This window comes from Crocodylus porosus, unplaced genomic scaffold, assembly GCF_001723895.1.
Source record: "Crocodylus porosus isolate Cpor-Errol unplaced genomic scaffold, CroPor_comp1, whole genome shotgun sequence".
In the NCBI taxonomy this organism is placed as follows: domain Eukaryota; kingdom Metazoa; phylum Chordata; order Crocodylia; family Crocodylidae; genus Crocodylus; species Crocodylus porosus.
Genome location: NW_017728931.1, coordinates 124,999,936 through 125,012,508, shown reverse-complemented (window position 1 = coordinate 125,012,508; position 12,573 = coordinate 124,999,936). Strand labels below are relative to the sequence as shown.

Below are 12,573 nucleotides of genomic sequence, written 5' to 3'. Positions count from 1 at the left end.
ATAGCTCATGGGATAATAAAGCGCTACTGTTGTGGATCTTGCAGCAAGAACTTCTTCAGTACCATAGACTTTTTGGCAGCTCTTCCTTTCCATACATTGTATAGCATTTCCATGCCTCTTGAGTGCCGCATTCTGGCATCAAATACTCTGCCAACTGGTCTCTCCGCTTCATTCTGTTTATAACAGAACGATACTTATCTAGATTCTTACCTTAACAATATCAGTACAACTGCCATCATTCTTGTGCCTTCACTATTGTTATCTTATTGCTTTCTACGCTAAAGGTATTTGAGGCACTGTTAGTCCTCTTCCCCCATTTTCATATCTTACACCAATAGGAGTACTTTCCCTTTTTACTGCCCCCTATTCCACCATGATCAAAACCTGCAGATCTTCAAACTCTAGAAGGTAATGTTAAGAGTAAGTCTGGAGTTATGTCTACTGTAATCTTATTTATAAAGCACTGATCATTATACTAAATCTTTAATTCATTGGGATCCACTCCACTTTTTCCTTTTTTTCCCCAGAAGCATTTTGGCAACTGAATCTCCTGAACTGCTCAGCAAATGCTTATGCTTTCACGGCTCCTTATAAGCAGTGTACAATATGCTACATATGCCAGGGAAATCTTCAGGCTCTGGGACCTCCTCACTAGCACTAGAAATTTTGAAGAAAGTCTGTTCACATCAGTGTTCTTCATCTTGTTTTTTGTGTATAGGGATGATACTTATTTATACAGTCCTAATTTTTCCAGGATTATCTTGCCAATAGGAATTTTCCCTATTCTGCACAGCCCTGGAGTGTCCCCAGAACTGTTCCACTTGCCTGGCAGAAACGAGTTCCTTTCTCTCTGTCATCCTGCCCAGATGAGGAGCCAGCAAGATGACCAGGCCACCTTCATCAATTCTAGTTGTGTTTTCAGATGTTTTTGCCTAATTACCAGTATTGGGACCTTGCCTTGATCCTGAAACTTAAATCATCAGCAAAGATTATTGTGTTTTCATTTGAACAGAAGATTTATTGACCATTTGAGCCATTTGCACTTTGGCTAAAAAGATATGAGAGATGATCTAGGACCTCTTCTCTAGTCTCAGCTGTTTGAATAGAATGATTTACCTCCAAATTGACTTAAACATAAAGGTGCTGCTTTCAGGGATTATTTGGAGGTTTTTCCCCATTTTCAGTAAGCCACATCCCCTCGTGAGGCATTTAGACAGTACAAAAATGCTTATCTCTTTCTGTGGTTATGCTGAAGTGCACAGAAGGGCTTTAAAGAAAGTGGAGTGCATGAATAAGAGGTTTGATCTGTTCCCTCCATTTTTCTCCTAAGACATTCAACTGCATTTGAAGCTAAAAATGGGAATTTGCTACACATTTTCAGGGCAGCCTCTTCTGTACTTTTACCTATCAGGTAGTTCTCAAAACATTCTTACAAATAATCTTCCCATAAACAAATAAAAGAGAATCACAATCTTTATTAGCAGTCATTAGGGAGGCTGATGAATATAAGAGTCCCCCATGAAACAAGAGAGCACAACAGGTTATTTACACAATAAATATTAATATTGTACTTGGAGCGTTACATATGAAATAAGCTTTCTTTAACAGCATGAATAGTGGGAGCACTTAACAAATGCTTATCCTAAAGAAAAAGACTGAGCATAAGTTCATTCTTTTAGTCAAAAAGAAAGAAAATATTGTGGCTGGCTCACGACCTACCTCTGAATTTACAGACATCTGGGGAACTCTCATTTCACATCACATTGTTTAGAAAAAAGACTTCACAACATATTGGCACTATCTAGTGCTCCTTCTGTGAACAGATGGACTGCAAATATGTGGGATGTTCTGGCTCTAGAAATGATGACAAGCTATAAGGAGACCACAATTAACCCATCAATAAATCTTTCAGGTAGCATTTACATGATATGAAGAAAGGGATCTGATCCTGAATAAACCAAGAACCAATTTTATCCTATTTGTCTTGTTATTTGGAAGATGGGGAGACCTAGATGTATTTTCAGTGATTGCTTTAAGTGCCTCAGCTTGCCCCTTTTTTCTGCTTTTGTATATTTATCGATATGTCTGCACTGACAGACACCATAAAGAGAAGAGGTTAAAGCCCCACAATAAAAAAAAAATCCCTTCTGCCACTTATTTATGTCCAATTATTATAAAAACTTTTCCCCTCTCATTGCTTTCTTAGTTTAATGCAAAAAATGGAGAAAGGGGAGACTACACAATAAATCCACACCATTAAATCTTGTGTTCTTTTCCAGGCCGCACCCAGCTTCCCCCTCAGTGTCAGGGAGATTTTCTTTTCTTAGAGCATGAGCTCTTTCTACCATGCGTCTTCTACATTTGTAACTGCCTACTTCTGTGCTATACTTACTTGACTGTCACAGAAATGGCTATCACTAAGGAACCAGAAATGAGACAGTCTGGTCTCATTATACTGGCTTTTACTAGCAGCCCCGTTTCCTGACTTCCTAGTAGCTGAAGGGCTAAATCTTAATGTAAGGAATCAATACCAAATGAAGGGATGCTAAACAGAATGTAATGAAATTAAAAGGAAGCTTAAAACTGCTACATGCACACCTTCTCCTTTATCTACAGCTGTTGTTTATTAAAGGGTATTTCCCAGCTCTTTAGTGTATATTGGAAAGCAAAGTCTCTGAATATTTTTTGTAAAATGAACATCTCCAGCAAAGTTTAGCAAAACTAGGCCAGGGGAACCAGGGCTTCTGCCCTAGGCACTGACTATGAGGAGGGACCTGAATCATCCCCCCGGCCTCCCAGAAGTCTTTGTAACAGCAGGGGAAGTCCTGTGCTGCCCCTTCCCAGCTGTAGGTGTCAAGCGAAGGAGTGCCACACCAAGCAAAGTCAGTGGAGTGGGGCTCCCCTTCTGGAGAGCATTTGCCAGAGCAAACACAGCCCTGTACCCATGATGTACGTAAGTGGGAGGGAAAGAGTGAAGAGGACAGCAGGGTCAGCTCCCAGGGAGCCCAGCCATCCCCTGCTGCCACCACAGGGGAACTGACACTGCTACAGCAGCAGCAACAGCCACAGCAGTGGCAGCAGTAGCCCAGGAAAGTAAACCTGCCCTTCCCCATGTTCCCCACTGCGCCAGTCTACAGGCATCACAATCCCCCCATGCCCAATCCCCACTCCTTGCCTCGGGCACTCAGCTCACTACAGCTCTGAATTTTGGATTGCTGCTGTATACAGGATTAGCACAATTCTGCTTGGCTGAGGACAAGTCCAAATCCATCTCATAATCTTATAGTCCATGGACACATCCTAGAGAGATAGGCAGTCATGTTACAACCTCAGCTAGTACATCCATCAACTTCTTTGATTTTTGTGACAGATTTCATTATATTTTAGAGAAGGGTGGAAGGAAAAGAGAGGAGAAAAAGCAAGATCTTCAGGTTATATCTCCCCCTTCACTTAGACTCTGTTGTTCTCCAAGGCTTCTTCGACTGCCTGAGCATACGTCTATGTGAGTGTTGAACAGCAATTTACATCTCTGCACCTGATAATGGGTGGCTACTGGATACTCTTGAGAGGTGCGATCCCATTCACATTCATTCTCAGAGACCTTTCCTTATTATACGTCTCCTGCTAGTTGTTGGTATGTTACATAATATGCGAGCCAAGCTCCAAGTCCCCACCATCCAAAAGGTGATATTTTCATTTAAATAAAAAGTTGCACTATTACTATTGTATATCCTGTGCGATATGTAGGGATGAGACTGTTTCTAAAGAAACATTACTCCGGCATGGTCAGAGAAAGCAATTCTCTTTTCAGTGAGTATATGCTAAAGCAATTTCCCTTTAGTACTGCAACAGTACTCTAGGAATAGTAAAAAAAAAAAAAAAAAACCCTGTATTTCAGATCTGTGAGGGTATAAAATAGATTAAATAAAAAATTGCTATTGAACTGTTGATTTAGAACAAAAAGTTATAAAGGACAAAATGGAAAAATATGTAGTGTTTTGTAGTAAAACAAAGAAAATGAAATTGCTCAGGAACAAATGCCATATCAGACTGAATGAGATTGTCTGTGAACAATTCATGGAAAAAGGAAAAATTCATGAAAGAAGGAAATCCAAAGAAACTGTTCAGAGCCTAGTGTCCTCTCTTGAATGTAGGCACCAGCAGGCACACTTTGAAAGGAGAAGCCAATATTAAAAAATAGAATTTATATATTGAATAACTTACTGGTAAGAGCACTCACCTATGAAATGGAAAACCTGGGTTTTAGGTTGTCCTCACATGGGCCTCCATGGATTTCAGTTTTAGACTCTGGCATATAAAATCTGTACATAAAATCTTTGGCACACAAGGTCATTTTCAGTGCTCAGTTTCTCATGCAAAATAGTTTGATTGGACCAAGGGACAATTAACAAAATGGAAAAACCTCAAACTTTATAATTATAACGACATTAATATAATTCAGTAATTCCATCTTTTTCCAGAATGCTGCACAAGCCAATACAGAATAGTACTGGAAAGATTGACAAATACTAATAAGAAACACAAAATGACCCAAATTAAGAATCCCTTGAGAGAGTAAGTCCAGGTGGATGACCATTTAAAAAAGCTTAGATACCTCCAAGCATAAAATCTTATAGGGACTATCAAGTGAAATTGGTTTTTGTGCATTAAAATCATACTTTCGTTTTAAAATTCCATTAAAATCCAGAAAAAGCTTTAAGTAGAGGAGAACATTTCTTTCAGTGTGCAGTGGAGCAGCATCTTTTTCAAAGGTTCCTACTTCCAGTATTTCTTCCAATAGTATAATTTACATTTAGATAGCACTTTTCATCTTGAAAAATCCCAGATCACTTTACAAACTACAGAGTATATTAAGGAATTGCTTTATTTGCCATTGAAGTACATTTGGATTGCAGCCCCCTCTAATGTGTACTTTACACAGCCCTTCAGACAGCAGGAGAATAAGGATACCTTCTCTAATTTAAACCAGAGTCCAGCCCAGCCCTTTCCAAACACCAAAAGGGATTTTAGGACAGCAGAATATAAATTACCTAAATTTGGCTGAAACAATGGGATTATTTTTTCCTACTCTTATAAAAATATAGCATATGTTCTCAAATGACTTCAGTTCTTCCCCTGCTGGAAAAGATTTTGATCCTGGAATATTTATTCAATATTGACTGAAGGGAGAAGTTTTCAACTGTAGATGGGTTATTTCAGGATGAAAGTGGCAGGAAAGTATGCCTGCTTTCTCTTAATCACCTCTTCCCAAAATCTCCGGTCTGCTTAGGTAAAACAGTGGTAGTTAAAACCTTTCGTAGTTCATGCTGGAGAGGGCCCAAACACCCCTTGAAGATAGATTGTATAGCATTCCTAGGAAAACAAAGAATACTGAAACCAGTGTAAGAGATTACACATTTTTAGGCATTACTCAAAAGTGTGTTGAGTATATATATTTTTAAAAGACTTGTAGCTAAGAAACCAGGTTGTTTGCTCCAGTGGTTTCTGTCCCACTGTATTTAAAAAATACTATTTTTTTAGCCTCAATTTTTATTATGTATTTTTAAAATACACACTGTAGACCATATCTGCATCAAGGAGACCAGTTCATCTGGTGGTGTGAACTCTCAGATACTTCCATGCTGAGATTCTTCAGACTCAGGAAAGTAACAGTCCTATAGTCCTGCTACAGATACTGATATGACACATGCCAGACTGCAATGGCAAACATGTCTAATCAGTGCTTTCTCAATTGTACCACACTTTTCATTTCAATGAAAAGTGTGTTGATAAGGATGTATGATCATCTGCAGGAAATTTGGAAAGTTAACAAAGGCCAATTGCTCCAAGTTTGGGAACCACTCTGAGAGATCAAGTTGCACTTATAGCATCAAAAACAAGCCATTTATGGAATGAATAGCTTGACCATGATTTATGGTATGTGATTTACCCAACCATTCTTTGCCAGTCACTAGGATCCTGGTCTGTTGCATAATCATTAAGTAGAGATCATAAGGTGCAAGTTCATAGTTAAAGCAGTTTGTAATGCACAAAAGAGCCGTAAAAGAGGACTCAGCTCCAGGTTCACCTGTTAGTATTTGCAATATACATCTCTTTCTCATGTTTCTGCTCCTGTTGGTGGTGATAGGAGAATCAACTTCAATGAGTCCTTTAGTTTCAGCTGTTTAAGTTTCTATTAATGTTTAATGTTGTATATGAAACATATAGCTATTTCTACTAACTCGTACAATTTTTATTAACTTTTACAATTTCAGTTACATTGAAGTAATTCCACCAGTTTACTATCTGTTGCACTTTACGAAGGAAATTGAGAGGTCTATGAATATGTATGACTAGCTAAAATAAGTATGTCTATGAGCTAGAAATTGAGGGAAAACATAGCTAATAACAATTATTGATTTCACTTTAGTAATTCAGATCACCATAGAGAAGATGGTGCTACATCTTTAAAATACCTTGAGAAATGTATTTCATCTTTAATTCCCCATTTTCCTATTCAGAGCAAGTGCCGCCCAGGACTGGTTTTCGAATGGATTCCTCTGGCAAGTATTCTTCAGCCTTCATTGTTCTGTAAAATAATTGTCCTCCATTTTATGTTTAAGTAACTTTTCCTCCTTTAATCATTGCTCCAGGTTATGGCCAATCGCAAGTGTCCAATCACCATTCTGTATAGTACAGCTTTTCAGTTTGCTACTTAGCTATAGGCTAGACATGTTACACACTAAATCTCTTGCTCCTATAGATTTTGATAGCTTTTGATTAACAGAGTTTGATATTATTTGTGCTGGTCACCTAGTGTAGTAACATAAATAATATTCCTTTATCTAATGCCAAAAGTTTAAACAGATCCTGTTCCACCTAGAAGACATTTAAATGGCACTCTTCGTGTCTTTTAAGCATCAGTGTCACTAACTGCAGTTCTAATCCACTTCATTCAGCAGCTACAAAACCACTAAGCTTCCTAAATATGCACTTCTTGACCTGAAACAATTGCTAGACAACTAGACTTAGCCCACTGCACATTCCCAGAAGTGTACCTAAATGTCTACTTCCACCTAAGTCCTATTGCATCCCATACTAATTATGTTTCTGATCATGGGACAAAGGAATATCACAAAGAGCATCTGGCTTATGATAAGGTTATGCATGCATCACCTCAGTGAGGATGATGGGGGATGCATCCACTTCATGCCAATTTTAAAGGCTAGAGCTAAGGGGATTTACCAATTTAGCCTGATAGCATTTGAATCTACCTCTCCCACTTACCAGAAGATGCCCTTCTCCCCAAAGGATGGCAAAGAGGAACCTGGGGTGGGCAGTCTCCTGGAAGGGAAGGACTGAACTTGAATTCTGCTCCCAATGCTGTTCATACATTTTGAATTAGATAATAATGGAATAAAATACATAAACAGCATTAGGAGCTCGGAGCTCCCTTCTTGTCAGAGAAATGTCTAGCTCACAAGGTTGTAGTGTCGGGCTCACTCTTACTTGCTTCCTGGCTTTTCATGACTTTCAACAACTTTTATATTCCTTCAACAGAAGAAGTGCCCTGCATTGCCTATAATGTAGGGCAGAAGTAGGCAACGCAAGCTAGAGCATTTTACTTGGCACACATGCCTCAAGGCAGACAGCAGGGAAGGGACTGCAGCTACACTGCCACAACAAGGATCAGACCCCTCCCGGCTCCCCCACCATCCTCCCCATCATGCCAACATCTTACAGGTCAAGGTTGTGGGTGTTTTTTTGCACTCTGCCCAAAGACATTGCTGACCCCTACCTAGCGGTTCAGGCACTTTCTGAAAAGTGGGAGATGTGGATTCAAAACTCCTCTGGCTGAGGAGGGGCTAAAACCCAAGTCTCCCACTTCCTGGATGCATGCCCTAACCACTAGGCAAATGGAGAAAAGTGGGATGTCTCTTCTCTGCTGTGCTGATATTTGTCAGTGAAACTTAATGGTCCAGGTAAACACATGCTCTCAGACTGGACTGGAGCTCAAAAAGGCATTACCCTCTTGACAAGTTAGATCCCCACCTGACAGAAGCACTGTCCCACTGAAAGAGAGGGAGAGCCATGTGCCCCTCAGGGCAGAACAGGATAATCTCTAGAGTCATACGAAGCTTCCCATCCCCTGAATGAACTATGCATTTCCATAGGAAGGTATAGCCACTAGGGACACACAAGACTTCACTGTTCCTTGGCAGAATAGGATTATACTCCTGAGTTCAGACGTGAACTTTCTGGGCTGGCAACAGTAAAGAGATGGAATAGGATCTGGGCCTAACTGAATATATTTGCAGGTAATGCAAAGTCGACTTTGCCAAGGGAGAAAGAAAGGATTACACAGATGCAAAGGTGTCTTTCATCCCTAAACATTTCTCTCTCTCTCTCTAAAATAAATAAATAAATATAAGAACTTTCTCAGCATTTTAACCAGCATCTGTTTTTTTAAAATGTCAACATTTTGGAAAGAATTGGTTCAATTTTCTGAAGTCTCATGTTGTTAAAGTAAATGCTGCTTACACATGTAAGTTACTTCTGTGCTTAAATAATTGCAGAAATAGGGATTTAGGTTGTTTTCCCACACCTTTTGGGGCTTAGAGATTGATTATACATTTCCCTTTATATAGACTTTTGAATTAACTCCAGAGGATACATATTTCCTTTTTAGCTCTGCTATTTTCTGTACTGCAGCCCATATTTACTAGGTTCTTTCTTTGCATATGTACAAAACAAAATTGATTGCATTTTAGAAAAAAATCCACTAATGTCAGATGACTTGGTTCATACCTGGTTTTCAATCTTTTTGTATTTTTCAAGAACACCTGAAACTCTACAATAAATTTGTTGTGCATTTACATTAACCATGATTCATAAGAATAATTTGTAAGTTCCTGATTTGTCCTCTCTCTGTCATGTAGACCTTTTTGCTGTTATCTTCAGATCGATCATGTTTACTCATACCAGGAGAACTGAATAAACACTGTAAAACTGCAAACTTCTTAATGATAACACTACGTGTTCCTGTTTTAACTAAGAGGTTGAAGAAATTTAAGAAAAAACCTGAAGGCAGTTTTTACAGCATCCTCCCATATAAAAAGTTAACCCAGTTACATGGTCAATTTGAAATTATTTCTTTGCGTTTGTAGGAATTGAATCATCCATAAAAGAACCAATCATTTTCTGTAACACAGCATCTCTTCTAGTCTCATGCCTTAAAAAAAATGTGTACACATTTATCAATCTGAAATGCACCTAGGAATTTGAATGAATACAATACCAAAAAATAAACTGAAAGATGGTAATCACCTTCACATGTATGAGATCTCTCTGATCACTAACAATACACCAAAGTGCAATTTTTGTATTATAAAACACACATCCATTTCATAAGGAACCATCAGTCAGAATGTCCCAATGTTCGGGAGCACCCTTACTGTGTTGCAATGAGATCGCTGTTTGTCTCATTTAAGTCTCAGAATCACGGGACAGTTAAATAAGTTGGCAACTGGTTAATTTTATTTTTTTCTGGCTAAATATTCTATTAAAAAGTTTACTCCCACTGAACCTTGATAACATGCTACCAACAGCTAGTTGCTGTAAAGTAAGGAAGTATAAGACACATTCTCATTCCCCTGTTCAGGCTACTTCTATCATTAGTTCATGCACAGAAAAATAATTGCAGTGAAGCAGCTACTTAGACTTCCACATAAAGGGAGCGAAAGGAATGTGTCACGTAACTAAGTCAAGTTGGCTTTGAGCAAGATGTTGCGTCAGGAAACAACCTGTCATAATTCAGTCTCTGCCTTGCTCCTGTAGCAACAAACTACCCATTTTTACTTACCTGTGGTAGATTGCAAGGTGTTAACCTAGTTTACTAAGCTGCATTTTCTATAATGCATATATACTTATATTCAGGGTTTAGTAGACCTTAGGGCATAATAGTATTGCTTTATTCTAAGTAAATAAATTTTATCTTTAACTATGAAAGAAATTACTATCTGCACCAGGGAAAATGCCAAAATTTGGCATAAGTAACAATCCCTCATAGAAAAACCCATGCTCAAAGCCTGAATCTTAAGAGCAGGCACTAAAGTTATACCAAAGAGGGAAGATGGGCAGAAAATACACATAGCAAAATATTGAAAGGACTGGGATATCAAAATACAAGTTTGATAAGAAAGATTTCTCAAATCTTCCAATTCAGGATTGCTACAATAATCTGATCTTTCTTTTTGGTTAAAAAAAAAACCCCTGATATTTCTAAACAAGGGAAATGTGGTAGATCTATTATGCCTAGACTTCAGTTAAGCATTTGATAAATGTCACATGGGAAATTATTAGTTAATTTGGAGACAGTGGGGATCAGTAGACAGTTAAGCCCTGCTCTTGCCATAAATATGCAAGAGATGCAGGGATCCTTATGTGCCCTTCAGTCAAAAGACTAACTCCTTAGGGATCTGATACTAAGACTGTTAACATCTCTCACTGACTTCTAGGTTTAGGATCAGACCCACAATGGACCATGATGCCAGTTGTTTTCATACATTGTTGAAGCTCTTTCTTCTCATTTGCAACTAGTGTCCCTCTTAATATTTCTTGGAACAGTCTCTGTCTCCCAAAAATATACCAATGAACTATTCCAACAGTGCAGAGGGCCCTTTAATATGCCCTAATGGTCTGGTGAGAATTTATCCAGCACAGCTGTACTATAGAACCAGCATTTGTAACCTCATATGCCCCTTGAGAGCTCTGGTTTGGGGGAAGATGAGTGCAGCGGGGCAAGGCTAAGGCCTACTTCATGCGATGCTATGAAGATTTGGAGTGGTGCCATAACCTAAAGGCAGCCCACTATGGGATCCTGTAACTATTAGTACCCAGGAATCTTCAGATCAACTACCTTTAACCTACTTCACCTAAAGCTCCACTTCCTGAAGGCACAATAGAGAATTTTACAAGTTACAATTTTGGGGGGGAAATAAAGTTAGCGTGCAAAACCACTTTTGATGAATAAAGAACTCAAACAGTATGAATCTGGAAGTCCATGATGTAACAGGCTTGAAAATGCTGAAAAGCATTATCCCAACTTATGGACTATAATGAAATGTGTTCAGGAGACCCCTGTTTTAGGTAAGCATCACACTTTATTACCAATATATTGACTAGATGACCATCTTTGTTAAAGCAGCCGATTTTAGTCAGTCCCTTGAGTGCTCACTATTTTACTGTATTTTCTTTAAAATGGTAAGTGATGAGTGCATGCAAGTCTGAAACTTTAAATTAGTATTTTTTTTACCCAGTACATTACTAACTTTAAAATAAGCTATTTCTCTAAGAGTTTCATTTAAAAAATGCAAAGTGTTCTTGAGCTAGAAGCTTGTATGACAGGTTCTAGCACAGAACATATTTTTACAGCCAAGTTATAGTCATCTGAAAGCAGAGTTAAATGATTTATAAAGCCGTTGAGCCTTTAATTGAAACAGCATAAAAGTGTTTAAGTTAATGTTTTTCTTAGCATTCCATTTAAACCCCAAAATTTTAGGATCTTGACAGCTTTCATTGAAATTCTTTATTCAATGTATTATTGAATGAAGAATGACATTCTTTATTAAATGCATCAAACACTGTACTATTTTATACCCATGATAGGACAAAATATTATTTTTCTGTAAGGGTTATTTAACTATTGGCTTGTAGTTGGATCTGATAATTTTTCATGTATTGTCTAGCTCCCACTGAAGATTACTGTTCTAATGAATAATAATGAAGTTACAAAGTAAAGGGCATCACTGGGCACATCTACACGAGATGCCATGGTGCCATAGCAATGAGCTACAGCGCCGTAGCTTGTTGCTACCACACAGTAGTGTTGCCGGGCACTAACCATGTGGTGGCAATACTGCACAGTAGTAATGAGTTACTGCACAGTAGCATCGAGCAAAAACCATGCAGTGATGGTACTGTGCAGTAATGCCAGTTACTGCACAGTTTTTCAGTACTTGCTCATGCAAGTACTAAATGACTATACAGTAACAACTGCACAGTCTGCTGCATGTGTAGACCTGGTCAGTGTGCCAACCAAGAAAACACAATGCAAAGGCAGTTATAGGAAGAAGGCAGCATACCAGGCCTTGTATCTTGGACAGAATTTTTCTCATACTATTCACATGTGACAGCTTTCTAGTTTGGGGTCAGTGTACTTTACTACATGTCATCATCTTCTGATATAGCCTCATATTTAAGAGCCTGTGTCTTCTCTTTGTCTGGGTGCAATGTACTATGCTTCATTACAGTTTTCACCAGCTGTAACAGGTTTCATTAATCATTTTCAATATACAAATCACAAGGTTATTCAAGGGAAAATACAAATACATTACTCACTGGTATCTCCTTTTAAACCAGGTTCAGACTACAAAGAGCTGGATGTTCACCTTCGGAGGATGGAGTCTGGATTTGGCTTCAGAATCCTGGGAGGAGATGAACCTGGACAGCCTGTGAGTTATTTTTACATGACTTTCCATTTTATAAATTAAATATTTTTGTAAATGTCAGAAA

At 38.5% G+C, this 12,573-nt stretch overlaps 1 protein-coding gene across 12 annotated transcripts in view; it reads left to right on the top strand.

Annotated features, from left to right (window-relative positions):
- MAGI2 (membrane associated guanylate kinase, WW and PDZ domain containing 2) overlaps window positions 1–12,573 on the top strand; it is a 1,214,455-nt gene that overhangs the window by 1,088,883 nt on the left and 112,999 nt on the right. For all 12 annotated transcript variants that reach the window (XM_019543630.1, XM_019543629.1, XM_019543624.1 and 9 more), the window contains 2 exons: window positions 6,522–6,563; window positions 12,421–12,512. In XM_019543630.1, the coding sequence (XP_019399175.1) occupies window positions 6,522–6,563; window positions 12,421–12,512 (134 nt within the window). The remainder of the gene's footprint in view (window positions 1–6,521; window positions 6,564–12,420; window positions 12,513–12,573) is intronic.